General features: G+C 36.4%; 1 protein-coding gene across 2 annotated transcripts in view; it reads right to left on the reverse strand.

Annotated features, from left to right (window-relative positions):
* The window catches only part of PBX3 (PBX homeobox 3), a 231,656-nt gene that overhangs the window by 43,381 nt on the left and 165,666 nt on the right, over positions 1-22,609 (reverse strand). For both annotated transcript variants that reach the window (XM_082842759.1, XM_082842758.1), the window contains exons 3-5: positions 19,766-20,007; positions 7,821-8,011; positions 1,389-1,524 (exon numbers count right to left, since the gene is read on the reverse strand). In XM_082842759.1, coding sequence (XP_082698885.1) covers positions 1,389-1,524; positions 7,821-8,011; positions 19,766-20,007 — 569 coding nt within the window. The remainder of the gene's footprint in view (positions 1-1,388; positions 1,525-7,820; positions 8,012-19,765; positions 20,008-22,609) is intronic.

Consider the following 22,609-nt stretch of genomic DNA (forward strand, 5'->3'; position numbering starts at 1 on the left):
AGAAAGAAAGAAAGAGAAAGACAAATACCATATGATATCACTTATATGTGGGATCTAAAATATGGCACAAATGAACCTATCTACAAAACAGAAAGAGACTCACAGACACAGTGAACAGACTTGTGGTTGCCAAGGAGAAGGTGGGTGGGGGAGAGAAGGACGGGGAGTTTGGGATTAGCAGATGTCAACTATTATATATAGCATGGATAAACAGCAAGGTCCTACTATATAGCACAGGGAACTATATTCAATATCCTGTGATAAACCATAATGGAAAAGAATATAAAAAAAAGAACGTCTGTGTATACCTGAGTTAGTTTGCTGTACAGCAGAGACTGGCACAACATTGTAAATCAACTATACTTCAATAAAAATAAATAAATTAAAATAAAATTAAAATAAAATACTGATATGAAACTTTCACTGGAATGTGAAGGGGATCTTTAGAATCTTGAACTTCAAATATATAGGAGTATTTATTTAGAGGCTACTTTAAAATTTATGTCATGTGACCTCTAGGGACCACTGAAATTTCTGGAAAGGGTCAGCTTTTCCTTAAGTGCCACTCCAAGAACTGGTTGGTGACTACCACATTTGCATGCTATGAAGAAATGTTATTCAAATAACAATCTATAAACAACAATATGAGTATTAAATAAATTATATTTTAGAGCTAATTCCAATAGGATATACTTATTTTTTAAGGAGGTACAGTTGCTTGTTTAATTATTTGTTTCCAACCCTCAATCTAAAATACAAGTCTATCTGCCTAAAACTAAGTGTATTTTTGTTAGAAGATGACAGCTAACTTCAGGGGCACAATTTATTACAAACAGACATTTAAAACAACAAAAACAAAAAAAGCGGGGATAGGCATGAACTTAATTCTTCTATTTAATGGATAACAAGAAAGCAAAGAAATCTTTGAGACCCAAATATCATAGCATGGTTTTCAAGAAAGGACTTGGTGAATTCCTCAAACTTTCACCACAGGGCTATATTAAATTTCCTTTTGGCAACAAATAAATTGCTTTCTCACTGGTGGAAGCTTACACCAGTCATCTAAATCAGGAAAGCAGAACTACATGCCATACTGAAGAGTCACGTAAGTGTAAAACCACGTCTCTCCCCATGGCATGTTTATGTTTTTTCTATAGATTTCCACTAGGGCAGCAGGTGATTATCTTGACTCCTTGACATTTAGGAGTAAAAGAAATTATCTAAGCTTTAAAAGCTGGCATAAAAATGTGGAAATATCTATATTTTCTTTATATCTCCTTTGATGATGAAACATTTGGATATGAAATTTGATAAGAATGCCCTGAAGAGGAAATAGGGTTCCTATAATCAACGGGGAAACAAGACAGACCCATGGAGTCCTGTTGCACCTGTGACACTGTGATGCTGCATTTCTTGGCCAGCTCCTCTTTGGCTTCTTCACTGGGGTAGGGGTTGCTGAGGTGTGAGTAAAAGTATTCATTCAAGATTTCTGTGGCCTGTTTACTGAAGTTACGCCTTTTTCGTCTATGAAAGAACCAAAAAGAGAATTGTCGTTATAATCAACATTAACCAAAGAGGGATGTACTACTTAGGATCACACAAAAAAGTTCGCTTTCTGTTTTTAAACATTCTTAGGGTGTAATTCATCACCATGATGTTGTAAATTATACTCTTTGCATCCTCCAAAGAACTATCCAACTCACGTGAAGATGTAGGATAACTAAGAAAAATACTAGAATGTGAAGCACAATTAACTTCATTCTTTAATTTGTTCAACAAATACTTATTGAGGATCTAATGTGTTCTAGATACTCAGTGAGGATCCAGTTGGAACAAAACAGAGAAGGTCTGTTAGGGAGCTCACAGGGGATTAGAGGGTTCAGAGAGAGAGTAGAAAGTTAGGGGAAAGAAAAACATTAGACAAGCAACACAGAAATTAATAATTATAAATTACGGTAACTATGTCCAGTATCATGAAGGAAAAGTATAATGTATAATGAAAGTGTCTAAGAAGGAAACCTAACACAGATTATGGAGTCAGGAAAGGTTTCCTTGGAAGAGTGACATTTAATCTGAGGCCTGGAGAATGTGTATAACTTAGTCAGACAAAGAGTAGAAGGAAGAGGAATGAGCAGAGGGAATGGTCTTCAAACAGGAAAAAAGCTCGGAAAGTCCAAAGTGCTAGAGGAGACTGGAGCACAGTAAAAACAGGGAATATGTGAGATGAGTCTGGAAGGATGGACAAGGGCCAGATTACACAGGCTTAGTGGACCCCATATGGATTTCTGAATTTTATTTTAAGTGCAAGCGGAAGTATTAAAGATTTTAAGTTTTACATTTTAAAAAGATTATTTTGACTACTGAGAATAGCTGAAGGAGGGGATGAAAGGAAATGTAGAGATATTTAAGGAGACAACTACAGTGGTCAAACTGAGAGATGATGGTAGCTTGGCATAAGGAGAGAATAATGGAAATAAAAAGATTCAAGGTCAATTTGAAAGGCAAAAGCAATAGGACTTGATAATAAATTGGATGGGGGGGTGGGTGGGGAAGACAGAGAAGGAAGGTAAGGAAAAAAAAATACATCAAGGATTTCTGGATTTTTCTGCTTCAGCCAACTGCCTGGACTGAGGTATGGTTTGCTTAACAGAGAAAGAGTTTTTACTGGGAGGGGGTGGCAGAATGTCAGAAGATCAAGTATTTGTTGACAATTTATTTCAAATAGCAAAAATGTCATTTACATTTGGGTTTTATTTTGAAGATTTTAAAGAATTCCAGCCTGAAAATTAGCATTTGTCAGATTTCACTTTAAATTAAATTCTCCAGTAACTGGAAAACACTTTCCCCAAACAATTTTCTTAATATTGCCTTACAAATAATCTTAATGATCTTAATTGTGATATCCTATACTCAGGAAAGACAGCGTCAGTAGGCAGTTGTAAATGTGTATACCCTATGAGATTCTTCTAGTTAAAATGATGTCACTAATGTGGCAGGTTAAGTATGTGATCTATGTTTCAACATTCAGGGAGAGTCAAGGGAGCAAGAAATCTCGGTCTGATCAAAACATCTCAAGTTATGAGCCCTGAAACTTCTTAATTTCAATAATTTTTTGGAAGGTTAAACCATTGTTTCCTGAGGGATGAAGAATAGATTCAGGATCTATTTGGGAATTAAAATCAACAGGATTTGATGATGAACTGGATGGGGGAGGTGGTGAGGGAAGACAGATGAAAGAGAAGTACACCAAGAATAGCAATCAGCATTTTTGCAGGAGTCAGGCATTGCTTGACAAGAAAAACAAAGCCCTGACCTGGGGCACTTTGAAAAGGCACAGTCTGATGAGTGGGCAGCTGGGTGAATAGGATGGAAAAGGTCTGGAATAGATACTGAAACTGTCAAACTTACAGATAATTACCTGGCCCACAGATAATGTTTGTTGAGACAACACAATAATGAGCATAAAAATCTAAGTTTCTGGCTTCTTATGAAAAATTGGAAGATCAGCCACACCAGGCCCACATCATCAGAAGGCAACCACAGGCTAAAGCTAAGTGATGGCTGTCCCCTCAGATATGTACCCGTCTGCTCTAATCCTCACTGCCCCTCATCCAGCCACTCCCCTCAATTCTGTTATATGTAAGTATGTGAGCTTGTGACTCAGTCTAAAACATGAAATCCAGCAGCAAGACCGGGTACAGTGGAGCAGATCACACAAGGGCATTTCTTTGGAAAATGAGGACTTACAAAAGGGGGAATGAGCAGAAACATATTGGGAAAGCAGAAATAAGTTTGGCTCATTTATCGACTTTACCTAGGAGTGGTTTTAGAAAACATCAAAAAACCTCAGAGAACAAATTTATGGGCGGAACAGAATACCTTACCCCAGACAGTCTGGCTGCATCCAAACTATGGCACTTCTACTAGAAGAGTAGAGGGACCTACACAAATTTATTCCTAACTGTTCTGCACCGGTACATACTTTGGCTTGTCCAATTACCAAGAAAATGTGAGTATGGCTTTACAAAAAGCCAGAGTGAGCAAGGGAATCATATATCTGAATGAGCATGTTTGCCTAGAGCAGAAAAACCGTGCCTTCTCAGTGTAGAGGGCTTGCTAAGAGGCACTACAAGAATAGATGGAAGCAAAACTCAGTATTTGCATTCACTTGAAGGCGTAAGAGAGAACTCGGTCTAATACTTCATTTATTTTTTAGAAAAACATTCTGTAGAAAATGCCCATTAAGCATTTCCCCTAAGTTTCATTCCCCCCAGGGTTCACCACACTCTAAATGGCTATGCCTCAGGCCAGTGTGCAGTGGTGCATCAGTCCCAGGGCTGTGTCCCATCAGCATCACAACATTACTGATGGCAGTCTCTGTGGGAGAAGGGGCTCTGCTCCAAGCTCTGCCACCATCTCACTCTGGCTCTGCTCACTCTGGCTTGTTAACTTACTTTCTCTTCTTGGAAGAAAAATAAATCATTTAGGTGTATACATTATGAATGCAGTTATGTTTAAAAAAAAAGAGCATGAATGTTGATAAGAATGGGAAAGTATCCGCAGAAATAAGGATAGCAATTGTGTTAGAAAAGATTCCTTTCTGAAGAAAGTACTTTTAAATATCTTTGTTATGTAATGCTTTTAATTAAAATGCTCAACGTTGACAATTTAAAACTGTTTTTTGTTTTCTGATGCTACTTCCTTAACTCTTTGAACTATTATAAGTAGTAAGTGGAAATATTCATTCATCTGGTTAGTCAACAAATTATTTTTCTGCAGCCTACTATGTGTAAGACACTTGCTGGAATTGTGGGGAATCTAAACGTGTAAGACTTGGCCATTGCTTTCAATGACGATGTGACTTACTCGGGAAGAGAAGAAATGATCCTGAAAAACTGCAATAAAGGCAGTCTGCATGAAGTTCGGTCTGGAAAATTGTATAAACATAGTATCAGTGTTTAAGAGATGGCAAGGACGAGTCCAGTGGAGTGCTTAAAGTTGGCTTCCTAAAAAGGGAGAATTTAGGCCAGGCCTGAAAGGCTGAGCAAGGTCTCACTAATGCAACCAACATGAGCACCAGCTCTGTTCCAGGCTCCGTGCTACACACCCTCACAGATGACAGTTCATTACTGGTGACCAAGTTGGGGAAATGGTTGGGAGAACAGGGTTTGCTGTGGAAGGCTGGAGGTGGAGGTTGAGGGGTGGTGGTGGAAGAGGTGGTTAGGCAGAAGAGAAGAATTCTCGTCAGAGGAGACAGATGAGACCAAGAGGTATCGCATTTTGGATTAAACACAGGAAAGAACAATTTAGTGATATATTAAGAGCACTAAAAATGTTCACATTTTGATCTAATAATACCATTTCTGAGAATTAATCCTTAGGAAATAATTCTAAAGATCAAAAAGGTTGAATGCATAAAGATTTTCACTGGAAGACTAATTCCAATAAAAATCTGTCTAAAATAGTACCTTCCCTCCATAATTTTCTCTCCCTTTACCTTGCTTTTATTTTTCCTCATGGCACTTACCATTCTATCACATTTCACTACATTATTGAACAGAATACTACAGCATATTTGTTTACTTGTTTATTGTCTGTTTCCCCAAGTAGAATGTAAACTCAATTGGAGCGAGTATGTTAACCTATCCTGTTTACCTTTATAGCCTCAGCACAAATAAATATTTGTAGAAGGAAAGAAGAAAGGAATTGGAAGGAAGGAAGAAGTTATCATGGAAATTAATAGGGACAACTAAATGCTCAAAAATGAAGAAATGGCTAAGTTAATTATTTATCATATATCCATCTGGTAGACTTCAGCAATTAACATTTAAAATAGGAGTTTATACTATATGAAAAATATTTACCTATTCATGGTAAATATTTTTTTTTTTTCTTGCAGTTCGCAGGCCTCTCACTGTTGCGGCCTCTCGCATTGCGGAGCACAGGCTCCGAACGCGCAGGCTCAGCGGCCATGGCTCACAGGCCCAGCCGCTCCGTGGCATGTGGGATCCTCCGGGACCGGGGCACGAACCCGTGTCCCCTGCAGCGGCAGGCGGACTCTCAACCACTGCGCCACCAGGGAAGCCCCATGGTAAATTTTTTAAAAAGCAAACCAAATTATGCATATTGTACCATCACAAAGAACATTAAAAAAAAAAAAAAGTACCAGAAACCAGAAAGAAATATACTAAAACGTTCACAGTGACTTTTTTTTTCCATTGGGTGGTAAAAAAGTGATTGTCTTTTATCCCTCGTCCTTCTTTCTATTCTATACATTTTACAACGTTTCCATAGTGACCTTGGTTAAATAGGAAAAATATAAAATAAAACTTAAATTTTAACAACAACAAAAAAGTAATTTGGGCGGGGGCAGGTCACATAAGGCCTCAAATGCCAGGTTAAGTAGTGTGCATGTGAGTTACCCAGCATTGAAAAGCTGCTATGGAGTTCCCTGGTGGCGCAGTGGTTGAGAGTATGCCTGCCGATGCAGGAGACGCGGGTTCGTGCCCCGGTCCGGGAGGATCCCACATGCCGCAGAGGGGCTGGGCCCGTGAGCCATGGCCGCTGAGCCTGCGCGTCCGGAGCCTGTGCCTCGCAACGGGAGGGGCCGCAACAGTGAGAGGCCCGCTTACCGCAAAAAAAAAAAGAAAAGCTGCTACGGTTTTTAAGTAAAGCAATTAGGGCATCATAAGAGGGCCATGGAGGACGAGTGGGAGAAGAGTAAGACTGGAAGCAGGGAGAATAGTGGGAAGTTACTGTGGTAGTCTAGGTACAAAAGGATGAACGTGAACTGAGCAGTGCAAGTATGGAAGGAAAAAAAGAGCTAGAACGAGAAATGTTGAAAACAAAGCACTGGTGAGTTCTAATGACTAATTCAGTACGGAAGAAGGAGGAACCAAAGGCGATACGGGGCTTGGCTTAACCAGGAGAACGGGAGTATAATCAGGTGGCATATGTTTCCTTATTCGGCTCTAAGGAAGAGCTCTGGCATGAAGATTGTTCCTCACATCTTGTTTACCAGTTGAGATGCTAACTTATTTTCTTTAATATTGTAAAATTTGGACGATAATCATCACCTCTGTGAGATTCCAAGGGAGAGAAAACAAAATAGAAACCCCTTTCCACCGTTGAAGACTGATTGCAAGCTTTAGCAATGCCCAAGAGGCATCTCTTGCAGAGGCAGCATATAGTAGGAACTTGACAGTTCCTCTGTTATGTCACCTAGTAGGTCTAACACACCATATACAATTTATTACCTAATTCCTGTGAAACTTGGTGACAGCTTCAGATAAAAGGGAAATATGTATCCTGAGAGGGGAAACTCACAGGCTTTCTTCTTGATTTGGAAAAACAGAGTTTGGGGTTTTGTGGTAACTATAATACCACTTCCTTCTTAGGAATATCAGTATCTCCAAGTATTTTTTTTCTAATATGCACAAGCAACGTAACATCAGGAAGTTCTTAGAAAACAAACCTGCATTAAAACAAAGTTACATACTGAACATTATCCTTAAATATACGTTTTAGCATCAGAACTGAAAGAAAGGCTATGTATTACTAAGTCATTAGTAGTGGCACTAATCCTATTTGTTTCCTGAGTCACCAAATTGGCAGCTAATAGCACTACCACCCCCAGACAAGAAGAGGCTTGACAGTGCAGGCACCATGAGGTGAATTACCTGTCCAATGTAGAGAAGAGCTCTTATAGCCCAATTAAAGAAGAATCTAAGACCAATTGGCCAGGATTACAGAAAATAATACACAAAGAGTGAAAATAAAAATTTTAAAAAGCCATGCAATAGATTTGTGGCCTCACATACCTGGCATCAAGGAACCTTGATCTTAAAATCATAACTGCTTCACAAGTGCTTTGTTTGAGCTGCATCTGAATGGAACTAAATTTTCGATGGATGATGCCCACCATTCTTTCAATCTCTTTTGGGGAAATGGGACGTGTTCTACTCTGCTCTCGGAGAAGGTTCATCACGTGTGTAGTGAATTCATTACATGCCTGTAAGGGGAAAAAAATCACTCCTTAGGAATCTGGTATTTTGTATTATCACACCCAGACATTAACTCATCTGAATTTCTACCTCATTTGCAGTTGCCAATGGCATTATGCAGTAGGTAGGGTAAAATGAAAACTAAGACACTTGTGAAATGGCAGTGATAGTTAGATGGGGCGCAAGAATTCTGAAACTATGAATGGCCAGGCATGCAAGGGAAGCACAGCACTCAACTGCCCTTCCCACCACCCTTGTCCCTGTTCCAAGATGAGGTTTTCCCACTGGAGGATGCTCTCTACCAACTGCTATATGTAAGTACAAATATATGTTAATTGTTAATACTAAGCACCTCCTATTTTCTTTGGGGTTTTACATTTATTCCACAAATGTCTACTGAAGCACTATGAAGTTCAAACTCCTCTAAGAGCGATTAAGGACACATAAATGAGCAAGATGTGGACCTGACTTTCACTGCAATAAAATATATAAAAAACGAATTCTTAAACAAGGCAGACCATGTAAAGTATCACAGGAAAATATGAGTGCTTCCTAAGTTCCAAGGAGGAAGTATTCTCATCTGGAAGCAGAGATCACTTCATGGGAAAAGTGACGTTAGGGCTTTAAAGGATGGGTGAGATTTTTGAAAGGTGGAATAAAGGTGGAAATCAAGAGGAATTTCAGGCACAAGAAAATATCCTGGAAATCATGGTATATAGCAAGTCCACAGGGACAGAGAGAATATGTAAAGGAGAAGAGGGAATTCAGATTTGCACTAGCATGTAAAGGGCCTCTGATACCATGCCAATGTCCTAGTATAATTTAGCTGTGGTGTGGGCCTTATTTGTGGATATCTGCCATTCCTAAAACATGGGTAAAGCAGCTCAGCTCCTCAGGGGAGGGGCAGCAGGAAAATAAGGATCAGATTTGGGTCTCAAACTTTTTAGTTAACAATCCTCAGTCCCTGTCTCTTTCAGCCCACCTATATTTAGATCTATAAAACCACATAACTGGGCCTACAAAGAAATCCAGTATTGCCTTGGTAAATAAAGCATCTGTCTGTATCTCTGGATAAAAAGAACATCTTCTGGCATTTTTGTTTAAAAAAAAAGACAGGAGATTCTGCACCTTACTGCACAGATGCCTCTAGTAGGGTGAGCAGACAGAACAATCATTGACCATGGCAAGATGCATTCTGAAGATATAATAATGTCCACTTCCCTACAGATATCCCGAACATACAGCACATGAACAGCAGTTCTCTAACTGCTCATTAGAGAACTAACTAACCTTTTAAGTACACTGGCTGTTTCAGTTACTTTAAGCTTTTATGGAGCTTTTATATAAATATTTCTAAGGTGAGGTAAAATGAGTCTGGCTTACCAAAGTTTTTTAAAAATATGTTTAAGTCTTAAGAATTTTAAAGTTCCTTGTGAGTGGTGACTCTGGGATTCTTCAGAGTATAGATTTGTGCAACACACACAGTAGGCATCCAATAAACATCTATGGATTGGTGGGGTTTTGTATTACAATTCAAGAGTAATGTTGATTAATATCTGTAAATACATTATCCCTGAACCTTTGTAAGTGAAGGATTTTTAACCTGCAGTCCATGGATAGGTTTAGAATGTCCATGACTCCCTGAAATCTTATTCAAGTTGTGTGCACATCTGTCTTTCCTGAGGAGACAATCTGTGGGGTTTTTGTTTGTTTTCGTTTCAGATTCTCAGCCAGTCTATAATTTTAAAAGGCTAAGAATTCCTGTCCTAGGTTATGGCACAGTAAAACATTAAGGAACTTTGCAGCTCTAAAATCGGAAGTTCTTTCCATCTTTAAGGAAACCATAATAAAGAAAAAAGTAAATTTAAGGTTTTCCCCACTATATTGTCAACTTAAACTATTTTGTGCCAAGCTGAAAATAGGTGGTCACCACGTCAAGAAATATATGTACAGATCTTTTTTTCTTGTACAATACTTTCCCTACAGAGATGTTCATATAATTTCAAATTACATAATTTAATAAACACTAGCCCTCAGTTTTCTTATTAGTAAAATGAAGGAAAGTAAACTAGAACAGCAAACTGGAATCAGCAAGTTCTGATAGACACTTCTACAGCTAGTTCCAAAAAATGTTAATACAGTATGTTTGGGAAATATGGGGCTAACCAAAATTTTAAATGCTTTTTTTTTTTTTGAGGGGGGTGGGGGCAGGATTCCTCAGTACTTCCAGTATGCCAATATGCATCATAAATCTTTAAAGGAGAATGGTATATCCAACTTTTCCCAAATAAATTTGGTCACAAAACCTCTTTTCTCTAGAGCAGTGCTGTCTAAAAGAAATACATTGTGAGCCACATATGAAAAAAAATATGGGGTGTCATTTAATGTTTTTTCTACTGCACTGATTATTTTCCAAATGTGTTTTATTTTTCTCATATGAAATGTAAAATTTTTCTAGTAGCCACATTAAAAAATAAGAATCAGGTGAAATTAATTTTAATATATTTTATTTAACCCAATATATGAAAAATATTAACATTTCAACACATAATCAAGATCTTTAGATAACTGTTAATGAGATATGTTACATTCTTTTTTTCATACACTTTGAAAACCAGTATATATTTACATTTACAGCACATCTCGGTCCAGATTAGCTAGATTTCAAGGGCTCAATAGCTACATATGACTAGTGGCAACCGTATTGGACAGCACAGCTCTACAGCATCTTGTGGACCAATGTACTAAGTAAGAAAAACTCTTTGGGAAACAGTATACTTAGTAATCTCTGATGTTTCTTTTTTATTCTTCATCACCATGCATTCACACAAACCCATAAAAAAAAGGCAGTTTCACTTAGGAATGTCCTTGATGAAGCAAGAGAAATCATTCATTTTATTACATCTCAATCCTTGACTACGACTTTAATATTCTGTGTGATAAAACGGGAAACACACCAAAAGCACTTCAATTGCTTATAGAAGGATGGTTGTCTTGAGAAAAAACACTTGTGCGATAGTTTAAGTTGTGAGCCGATGCTGTCTTTTTCAGGGAACACCGTTTTTATTTGAAAGCGAAGTCAACAAATTATAATTATTCAGACTTGGGTATTCTGCAGATATTTTCTCAAAAATGGACCAAGCAAGCCTGTCACATCAAGGAAAACAGCCGACAACAGTTGTGCCAATGATGAAATTTGACTTTTCAAGTGAACATTATAATTTTGGAAAACTTGCATCCACTACCTTGAGCTTGATAGTTTCCTAGCAGACTTTCTGAATAATTTGGTGTTGATATTAGTAAATATGATATTTTGATATTATATAATGCCAAGTGTTAACATTAGAAGATGTACATAACTCAGTGAAACAATATTTTCCAAATGATCAAAGCATTATGTTACAAAAAAATGCATAGGTAGAAGATCCATTCAAAGTGCACACTAGACCAAGTTTAAAGGAATTTAAAGGATTTTTCTTTTAAAGGAATTCCTTTAAAGGAATTTTAAAGGATTTTAAAGGAAGGGAGTACAAAACGTTGATATGATTTCAGATTCATTATAACTAACCTTTAAGACAATACAACTTGTCAAGTTTTGGTATAATATCAGAGAAAAGTATCCATAATTATCAGAAAGGCTATTAATACACTCCTCCCTTTTCCAATGACATCTTTGTGTGAGGCCAGGTGTTCTTCATATACTTCAACCACAAGACAGGAGACTGACCGTAGAAGCACATATAACAATCCAGGTGACTTCTTTTAAGCCCAACATTAAAAAGTTTTGCAAAAATGTAAAAGCAGTGCCACTCTTCTCACTTAAATGTTGAGGGTTTTTGGGCAAACACAGGCTTTTAAAAATATTATAGTGAATAGATAATAGTTTATCATTGTTTCTTAAATACACACTTCCATTTTTTCTCAGTTTTAACTTCTATTATAATAAATGTTGATAGATACAACGCACTGAACAAAAGCTCTTAGGGGGTCTCCAATAATTTTTAAGAATTTAAGTCATGGGCTTCCCTGGTGGCACAGTGGTTAAGAAACCGCCTGCCAATGCAGGGGACATGGGTTCAAGCCCTGGTCCAGGAAGATCCCACATGCCGTGGAGCAACTAAGCCCGTGCACCACAACTACTGAGCCTGCGCTCTAGAGCCCGCAAGCCACAACTACTGAAGCCCGCGTGCCTAGAGTCCATGCTCTGCAACAAGAGAAGCCACTGCAGTGGAAAGCCCGCGCACCGCAATGAAGAGTAGCCCCTGCTCTCTGCAACTAGAGAAAGCCCGCGTGCAGCAACGAAGACCCAACGCAGCCAAAAACAAATAAATTAAATAAATAAATTTTTAAAAAAAAATGAATTCAAGTCCTAAGACCAAAACGTTTGAGAACTAGCTGTACTGGAGTATTTCTAATTTGCACGTGTAATAATGCTAATTCCTACAAACCTAGCTCAAACATTATGGTAACATATATCTATGACAGAGTGTATGTCTTGATAAATAATTCAAGACTCCTGTGTGTGATACCTGAGGGGGATTTTTTTGGTTTTTGTTTGTTTCAGCTTTCCTCTGGCTCTCAGTTTTTCTCTGGCTATATTTTAATCTCTTCAGAATGAATGTTTGCCTATTGTTTCTAAGAAGCAGCCACAGGCTTGTGTGAAAAAAAGTGTTAAAAGCAAAAAGTTTCTGCATCTAAAAACTCATAATTTCCTAAAACATTTGCTGAATGTCTCACAACTTATTAAGTGAAGTCATCTATGAATGCAAATGCTGATTAGCAATTTGGCAATAGCCCAACATTCACAGAATTCACATAGCTTTTCTTTAAACCAGTAGTTCATACATGATTAATTAGAACATCTCATTTATGTAGTGTGCACTTTAGCTCATTATTCTAAGTAAAATTCGTTAAGTATTTACATTTAGATAATTAAAATCCGGGTACACCCTTAAGAAAGATGCATACACTTTAGGCAAAGTGATTTTTTTCCTTTATACCACTGAAAGTAAATTACAGCCTCATTTACAGCATCATGTGTACCAGTTTCAGAGCAGAGCATAGTACTGCCTCATCTCCAGATTCTTAAAAGATATACATTTTTTAAACATATAAGTGCAGTAAGAATGATCAAATGATTGCAGAGTTGTTTTGAAGGGCCACCCAACCACACACTAGCATCAATGCTGTTTAAAATGTAAGATGCTCACTTCAAACATTTATCATATCCTCTGTCATACCTACAAGACTATATTATTAAAATAGACATTGGAAAAAATTTTCATTGCCTTATTATTTTTCCAAGTAAAATTGTCAGTTAAGAATTTTCTGGTCAATGTCCACAATACAAATGTAGGAACAACTTGGTCAATTGGGAGATTTAGGAAAGAAGAGTTTTGATTCCTTGAATTTTCTGAATAACGAGTAATGGCAAAAACCTCTTTTTCTCTTAATCCAGCTGTTGAAAATTATCTAGGATGCATTGTTTTACATCCTAGATAATTTCTGTTTACAATGTAACAAAAATGTATGTTTTGTTTAAAACATACATTGTAATAACATAAAGTCAACATAAAGTGTGGAATGCTTCATCTGATAAAAAATATTTTCAACCAATTCTTATTATGAGCCTTTCTCTCCTTGCCATTTGTTCCTTTCTCCTTAAAAATACAAACCAAGTAATATAATGGAGGATTTGAAATATATGGATTTTTTATAATGTTAATGATATTTGCTAGCTAGTAAAACTATATCCTCGATATCTATATGTATTTGGATTTACACTCAAAATTAGTTTTCAGGGTTTTGTTTGTTTTGTGGTGATGCTTTTTTCGGTGGTGAATTCAAGATTCAACCCCTTTCTTGCCTGTAAGTTCACATCACTGAACATAAAAATGTAAAATCAGACGGTGAGCAATCACTTATTTTTGAGGAAGTTTTAAAATGGTTCATGATCAAATCTAAAAACTGAACTGGCCTTTTGTAACCATCTAGAGAAGCTGATTGCAGACAACAGATCATAACACTCTCTATGCTAAAAATCCACTCTTCAAAGAAAGAATAAATCTCTATTAAAGCTGATGATTCTCTAATTTGCAAGCATCCGTTTTCTAGATGTCTTTATAACCCTGCAAGTAACTCTAGTCCAGTATTACAGATTTTGTATTTATGTAATGCTTATTAAATCAACAAATTATTCTTGTTTTAGGATAAGAGTCAACATTGAAAGATACTTTCTAAGCCAACTAGAATGAGACCAATATGCCTAAGAAACAGCTGCAAAGATGAAATATCTATTTTTTTTTAATCGGAGTATAGTTGGTTTACAATGTTGTATTAGTTTCTGCTGTACAGTGAAGTGAATCAGTTATACATATACATATAACCACTCTTTTTTAGATTCTATCGTACCTCAACAAGTCTCAACGTAATCACGTGGTTTATGGACCTATCTCATGAGGGTTTTGTAAGGATTATATTATATAATACATGTTAAGTTCTTTGAAGAGTCTGGAACACAATTAACACTTAATAAATGGGAGTTATTGTTGAAAATAGAAATGACAATTTTATGAAATTCATATTGTGTGTGTCATTCTGCAAGTAAGTCCCTACTCTGATTACCTAATATAGTTGTGTCTTCCCATTGCCAGAATAAATACAAACACTGCTTCCAAAGAAATTGAAAAAAAAAAGAAAAGTATTCAAATATAAAACAATTCATTTCATTAATCAAGTTTGTGGTCAAAGATACATTTGGTACAAAGAGCCAATAGACTAGAAACTTGGAGAAAAAAAGGGAACACTCAAACACTCCTTCCAGCCAAGGAAAAGACGCAGCGTGAAAGCTGACAAGAAGTAAAACCCTTCTCTTGGAGCAATGAATGACAAAGTCTTGTTTGGGAAAAATAAATATAAAGTTTACATCAGGTAGTACCCTTTTACCTTTCCTGCTATTTTTTTTTTTTTTTTGCTATTAAGAAAATAGCAAAATGGGATTAGGAGTTTGTGGGTTACACAATCTCTAATGTAATAACATCAGCATTTTAAAACCTGATTAAAAAAAATTCTTTACAAGCAAAGGAGATCTTGACAGCAAATATAAACACACAATGTTGAGAGCCTCAAAAAGCACAAGGCCATGATGCCTTTAAGTGGTTTAGGTTGCACACTCATTCTCCATTCCCCCTGCAATCCCCTGTAATCTGAAAGTCCTCTATTAGCTAAACAGTACCTAATTGGTCTTGAGCACACTGAGTGTACACGCGTGGCTCCAGTGCTTTACCTGATTTGAGGTGAATTCAAAAGACATCTGCGAACTCAGAAAGCAGGTTCCCAGATGGTTGGGGGAGGGTTGGGACCCTTACAACACTTTTGCCTTCAGCAAAAATGTATTTCAATATAATTATAGGAGATAGCTTTCAATGTGTCATCTCTGTTATAGCAGCTGTAAATTATGAAGTGAATTGCTTGTGTACAAGCACTTCTTCTGGAACAAGCAAAGTGGGAGAGCTGCATAAGGCATGATATATATCTTTTCTTTTTTAACTGAAAACAAATCTCTAAGTCAAATTTCACTTGCAAAAACCAATGTATCCATTTCCCTTTGGTAGAGAGGCAGAGGAAACAAGACCCTCAATTCTTTAAAACAGGCTTCCCAGGACCCTTGGCTCAAGTTTATTAGGAATTCACCTATTCTAATAGTCGGGCCTTTAATCATAAGAGCATATTTGAAAGATACAGTAAAAACATTTTTCAAAACTTGTAGCTAGTCCCATCCCATAGTTCAGGATGCCATATAAGCCTCCATTGTCTGGCTGCCTTTGGGTCTTATATGGGGATCCTATGTGTACAAAATAAAAAAATTTGTTTTCCTCCTTTTAAAACAAAAAACTTGCAGCTAATCAACAAGAAGACAAGCAACCAGGTCTTCCTCCCAGCTAAAGAGGAAGGCAGTGCAACCAAGACAAAAGCATTACAACACAGTTGCTGCAAGCTTTGAAAAATTATCATATTCCTCTTGGTCGTCAGGATCAACAAAAGTAAAATAGTTTTGGTTTTCCTTTTAGGTGATAGTAATATTCAAGAATCTTACTTTAATATATATTCTATGCCTAATATTTCAAAAGCATTTATAAGTGAATCTAGATGGTTCTCATTAAGAAGCATTACATCTGAGCCTATGTAATGTAAACACATGATCAAAGGACATTTTCTGGAGAAAAAAAAAAGGACAGGATTTTAAAAAATAGTACCATTCCTAAAACATACACAGAAAGCTGAGCCTTGCAGCTTGGATTTAATTTTGCTCTAACTGTAGCTCTAGTCTGCTTAGCTTTGTAAATGTGGCTGCGTTTATAAGGTACTTTAATTTACTGCAGTGGCGGTGTTTGTTAATTTTATGGCAATCTAAATCTAAACAGGCTTCAGATACATTTTCATTACAGCTTCATTGCAAAACACAGTGGAGTGAACAGCTCTAAAATTCCAATATTGTTTATTTCTTTTAGTAAAAGACTCAACACAATTTTCTGACAAAGCCTCTGCCTTAACATATATGTTCTTCCTATTTACTAATAAGCATTCTGTCACTCAAAGTACCCATATTCATGTACTTTTAGGAGGAAAAATATAATGTCTGTAAAGTGATTAAAATAGTTGTTTATTTTTCTATCTCTACTCTGATCCTATCCCCAATGCAATCCAACATGGGCAAATAAGAGAAAAATCAGAACGTATCTGAATTATTCGCAAACTGTAATCGTTAAAAACAAGGTAAGAGACCCAAAAGGGAGTCACTTTTGCTATGCCCCAAGTTTCAGCGTCTCCTAGGAATGTAATCTTAAACCAGTCAATCTGGAACTACTGGGCCAGCACCCATGAGGTCATCTGCCTGACAGACTCTGCCAGGACCTAAGGGAAGGCGACCTTGCCACAACGGACCCTCTTTTTGCTAGTATCACTTCCTCGTCCCACTCTTGTCTGCCTGTAAGAGTCTTTCATTTCGTACAGCTCCTGGGAGCTCCTTTCTATGTGCTAGATGAGATGCTGTTCAATTCATGAATCGCAGAATGAAGCTAATAAGATCTTTAAAATTTGGTTGTATTTTATTCTTTAACATACATAAGTAGCAGCATAATTCAATGGAAAAAGAAGGCATATTGTCAGAAACTGATTTCAAAACCTGATTCTGACACTAACTAGATGTGTGACACTGGACAAATTACTTCACCTAAGTCTCATTTTCTCATCTGTAAAATGTAAATTATAATGCCACCATCTAGTTTAGAAATGCCACCCCTTCATCTCAGTTCTTCGTAGCCCTTCTAGTAACTCCAAAGTATATCCCTGAAAGTTCTATCTCAGATAAAGCCCTGTATCCCAAAAATATGAAAAGAAAAGACCATCTTATGTCAACTCGCTGATCTGAACAAACTTAGGAACTACAGACAGAAGAGCAATAAAAGCCAGCTTCAAAGACAGCTCAAGAGAACTAAATGCTGCTATGTTCTTTCTAAAACAATTCAGAACCTACAGGAGAAAAATTGTAAACTAAACTTCTGTTGAATCAGCCAACTAGTCATGATACTTTATTTGTCCATAATACTGCAAAGATTTCATGTTATCTATATTTTTCCTTCTGAAAGTGTTAAAAATGAGAAAGGAAATATACATTCAGTGGTTTTTTTATTAGGCTACTGAACATATCTAGAAATAAGACTCATGATTACATTTTAAATCTTTGATATTTAAAACAAAAATATATACTGTAGATTAGTCTATGAAGAACGTGTGTGCACATGTGTATTTTTAAAGCAAACAAAACAAAACAAAAACCTTGGTGAAAATGACTGACGCCAGATTCACCCAACTTCCAACAGGGCTAAAGGGAGAAAATAAGGAGGCTGGTGTGAAGAAACATGGCAGAAGATAGTAAGGAATCACCTTAATTTCCCAGCTAAAAAGATGAGCCATTTGACCCCTAATACTATAGATCTTTCCATGCAAGGTGACTCATAGTATTTATTTAGTAAGTACGTACAGATGTATTTAACATAAAGTTATGCAATTAGGGTTATACTACAAATTAGAGTTGTTTTCTACTGTTTATGCTCAGGGCAACCTTTTCAACCATGACTTATTTTGTTTACTCTCAATTATTCATATGTCAAATCAGAAAGCCCAATTTTTTTCATATATATACACAAGACCACTTTTCCAAAATTCTTATTTGCATATCTTCTACCAAAAATTATTCCTATGAATGAGACTAGAGATACAGTATGAGATCCCAGAAAGCCTACTCAGAAAAAAGATAACGTCTTATAATATTAATTTATATTGTATTTTAACATAAAGCTACATAAATCTTTCTACCATTCCTCAAAACACACTCACCTCTGGGACAGAATCCAGCATTTTTTTAATAATACCATATCCAGAATATTAGAGAAGGCAATGAAAATAATAACATATACAACTGAAACTTTACAGGGAACTTAGAAGAAAAATCAATATCAAAACTGACCAGGGCATCACACTAAGGTGTCTGGACTTTAATAAATGCCTGACTACATAGTGAAGTATTTATGGGTGAAATGACATGATGCCTAGGACTTATTTTAAAATACTCTACCCACCCCCCCCCAAAAAAAAGAGTGGGGGCAAGGGGACATAGACAAAATAAGATTGACAGAATGTTGATAACTATTTACCTGGATGATGAGTATCTAGGCAGTTCCTTATTTTAGGTTGAACTCTATAAAAATGCTAATACACAACTGTTTATGACATAAAAACTTGTTAATTTCATACCATTCAGCTTAATATTCTCTTTATTTTGGGCACATTTAAACATTTCCATAATAATTTTTTTTAATTACCTTTCAGTGAGAATTCCTCAAACTAAGCAGGTTTTTAAATGAACAACTAAAATATGTTTAAAATGAACCACCAACATTTTACCTTGTCTCACTGAATCTAAGACTTACTTATTTTTCCCCACATTTTAACATCTCTGAAGTTTGGAAGCATTTTACTATCAATGGCATGTTATACTTCAATTGGGCAGTTAATTTTTTCTTGGTGGTGGTACATAACACCATGATACGGCTTAAAATCAAAGATATCTTAGATTCAAAGAAGTATAGTTAATATAATTGCTGAGAACAGCATTTTTAATCCATACTTTCTAATCAGGAATTTAGCACACAATGCCTGCCCCAGGAAACCTGTAATTATCTTGGGAGGTCTCCTCAGAGAGAAAGGCCAGAACCTGCTTACTTTGTGAAGTTAGCTCCTTCCCTTTAGCCTGGCATAATCCTGAAGAATTAATTCCTAGGAGGATTCTGTAGCTCACCGCATAGCAGGCAGAGCTCACTATGCAATGCTTCCCTTTAAAAGTTGTTATAATAGCTATGAATGAGGCCAGTGCATAACTGTTAATGATATAGAGCTTTGACGAGCACCAAGCAGTGAGGTTAGAGGGGAAGGATGGCTGCAGGTGTGGTAGTAAGGGCATGTAAATGTGAGGAATGAGTAAAACAAATTGATGGGATAAAACAGGTTTAGCTTCACCTCTAAAATTGCAAAGGGACTTCATTTCATGAATCCAACAATTCACTTGGATTTTTGCATTGACCTTATTTATTCTGCTCTTTCTGTTAACACCTACCCCTCACAGCCCTCAGAATTAGTTAGCGCAGTCTGTCAGAAGAGCAATAGAGGGTTTGTGTAGGACTATGAGAGTGGCGGCTGCTGACCTGTTCATATTTCTCCAGTTCTGTGTGATAGATTTGTCTGATCTGGGTCAATTTGGCTCTGTAATCTGAGTGTTCAATAGAGTTATCTGAAGAACCTCCAGAGGCTGCCGCGGCTGCAGCTGCTGCCGCCGATCCCCCACCTTTCTCAGGACCTGAAACCCCTTCTGCCAAAAGCATATTGTCCAGTCTCATTAGCTGGGGATCGGGAGGGTCCTCCTCCTGGGCTCCTCTGATGCTGAGACCTTCAAGGAAGAGAGAGAGAGACAGAGAGAGAAGAAGCGAGAAACAGGACAAACAGTGTGAGTATTTTATTTATTTGAGTAAATGATCAAACAACATCAGTGCACTACAATTCATTCTGAGAATTTCATTGCTCACATTTTATCAATAAGCATAAGTAAGTATGAAAATTCTTACTTCTGTGAAATTTCTAGTATGACCCTCTCTCAATATATCCCATATTGGATCCTTGGAAAAAAGTAACCCTGGATTCTCAGAATACTCTAACAGCCAATCTTCCCAGTTTTAGATGATTTAAGCAATAATGGAAAGGGGTAAAAAATTCAAGATCTCGAGAAAGAAAAAAAATAATTCCAAGGATATAAAACAAACTCATCAAAAGGTAGTTATTTTGTTTCTCCATACAGTTGGAAAAACAGAATTTAAAATCCCATAATTAATTCACAAGCTATGTCCAAAAATTAGAATATAAACAGGATTAGATGGGCTTTTCCATCATGTAATTTCAGGGAGAGAAGAGAAATACATACATTATAAGGGTAATTAGCTATGCTTTAAAAATATACATTATTAAATGAATTTGTTAAGCAACTGCCAGCAAACTATAAAACCAGGACACTACATACAGTATTGAAAATACACCATCAACATGGCAATACAGTGCTGGACACAGTAGTCTCAATCTAATTTTGCTTTTAAATCAAGAACTTCCTAAGTGATGCCCAGTCAGCAACCTCATCTGAGTACTATAGATCACAGTTGACAATTCATAGGTTTAATCAGGTCACAGGCTTTCTGCCAAGATGTTTTCAACAACACAGAAGACAAAGTTTTAAAGTAATTATCATGGTATAAAAAGCGGTGGAGTCATGACAGCTCAAAATCAGCATTTTCATTAATGTGTAACATAATCTAAAATATCCCAGCCCAATTAACCTCTGTAAATCTGTTTAAAAGCAGGTTCCCCATACTAGTTACAAGGCATCTTGGGGAGGGTGGGGGGAGGAAGTTGGCATTTTGCAGGTCTGCATTTGGTGTCTGCCTTTTGCGTCTGTGCCTGTTGTTGTTTATCCACAGTGGTGCACACTCTGCGTCTAGTGTAACTTAACATGACAGTAACATCTATAAGCTGCCAAGTACTCAACTGAGCACCAGCTCTGCGATTTTATATGCTAACCTAAAACAACCATCAATTCTTTTTAAGAACAGATTTCATTCCTAGATGCCCTGAATTATACCCACAGCATGACAGAGCTCTTGGTTGCCTTAACTCAAATGAACAACTTTAATATCCTCCCTCAAAACACTTTAAAGCTGTCACTTTCATTTAAAAATATACTTCAGAATAATTTCAACTGGGTAATAAAACTAACTCACAATAATTTAAAATTATATCTGTTGCTTATTCAGAGGTAAATAAATAAAGTTTGAAAACCACAACATACTAAGACAATAAATTAATTTAGGGTACCAAAAAGTTAGATAACTCTCTTAAATCAGATAAAATTGGTATCAACACATTGCTGGTAATTAAAGATAGACAAACGTGTATTTGCTATTTCTTCTAGATCTAGAAGAAACTGCCAAATATTGGCTACATTAGTATTTTTAATTTAGCATCTTTGATTTTCTTCCCTTCACTTTGTTAGATGTTAAAATCTCATGGCCTAGAATCTCATGGCCTAGAATGCTTGTAGTTCCACATACCAAGTTTTCTGTGCATTTGGAATGAAATAAGGACTCACTGAGCAACATCTTATCTTGTACTTTGGACTCTGTTTCATTTTCATATTATTTGTTTGGGAGTTCCTTAAGTTTCTCCTTTTTAGACTAAATTTTTGCTCACATTTTTGTATTTGTTGTTTCTTTTTTGTATTTACAGATATTGATGTTTCTCCTGGAAATTTATTTTTTTAATCTACCTTCAAGGTTCTTCCGGGTTTCTAGTTTTCCCCTTGTACTTATACATATTGATCTTTTCCTTATGAACATTGGTGAGGTTCTGTAATAGTAAACCAACATACATAGTCAAAGTTATTACACTCCCCTGAACAGTGTGGCAAACAAGAAAAGATGCTCAATGACTAATACACAAGGAAATAGACTATAAGGAAGATAGAAGAAGGAAATTAGTCAGGAAGAAATGCAAAGGACACAAAGTAATCACCCATCTATAGCTCTTTTATACGTACCTAATATGTATATAACACCACCATACCAGTAGGAAGCAGGCCTTAAACTCAATAGTAGTGGACACATATAAAAATAATTATAAGTATGTATTTTCAGCTGGTATAACATTCTCCCCTTGTGATAAATAATAACTCTTACTTCTAAAATCATTAGTAAAAATAAATAAATAAAATCGTAAGTAAATCAACACAAATTTCATATTCCTTTGGATGAAAAGTACTAGAGCACTTCACAGTTAGGCAACGTTGAAAAGGTATTTATCAACACTGAAGTCATTTTCATAACTATAGTTGGAAAAGTGACTGGATTTCTTTCTCTATTAAACAGTCATGATTACGAATAATACCCAGTTTCCAAGATTATTTTTAATTTGAATATTTCTATTTATTTTTTTACTTTATATTCAAATTA

The sequence above is a fragment of the Leucopleurus acutus genome (genome assembly GCF_964270905.1).
Source record: "Leucopleurus acutus genome assembly, chromosome: 7".
Classification (NCBI taxonomy): domain Eukaryota; kingdom Metazoa; phylum Chordata; class Mammalia; order Artiodactyla; family Delphinidae; genus Leucopleurus; species Leucopleurus acutus.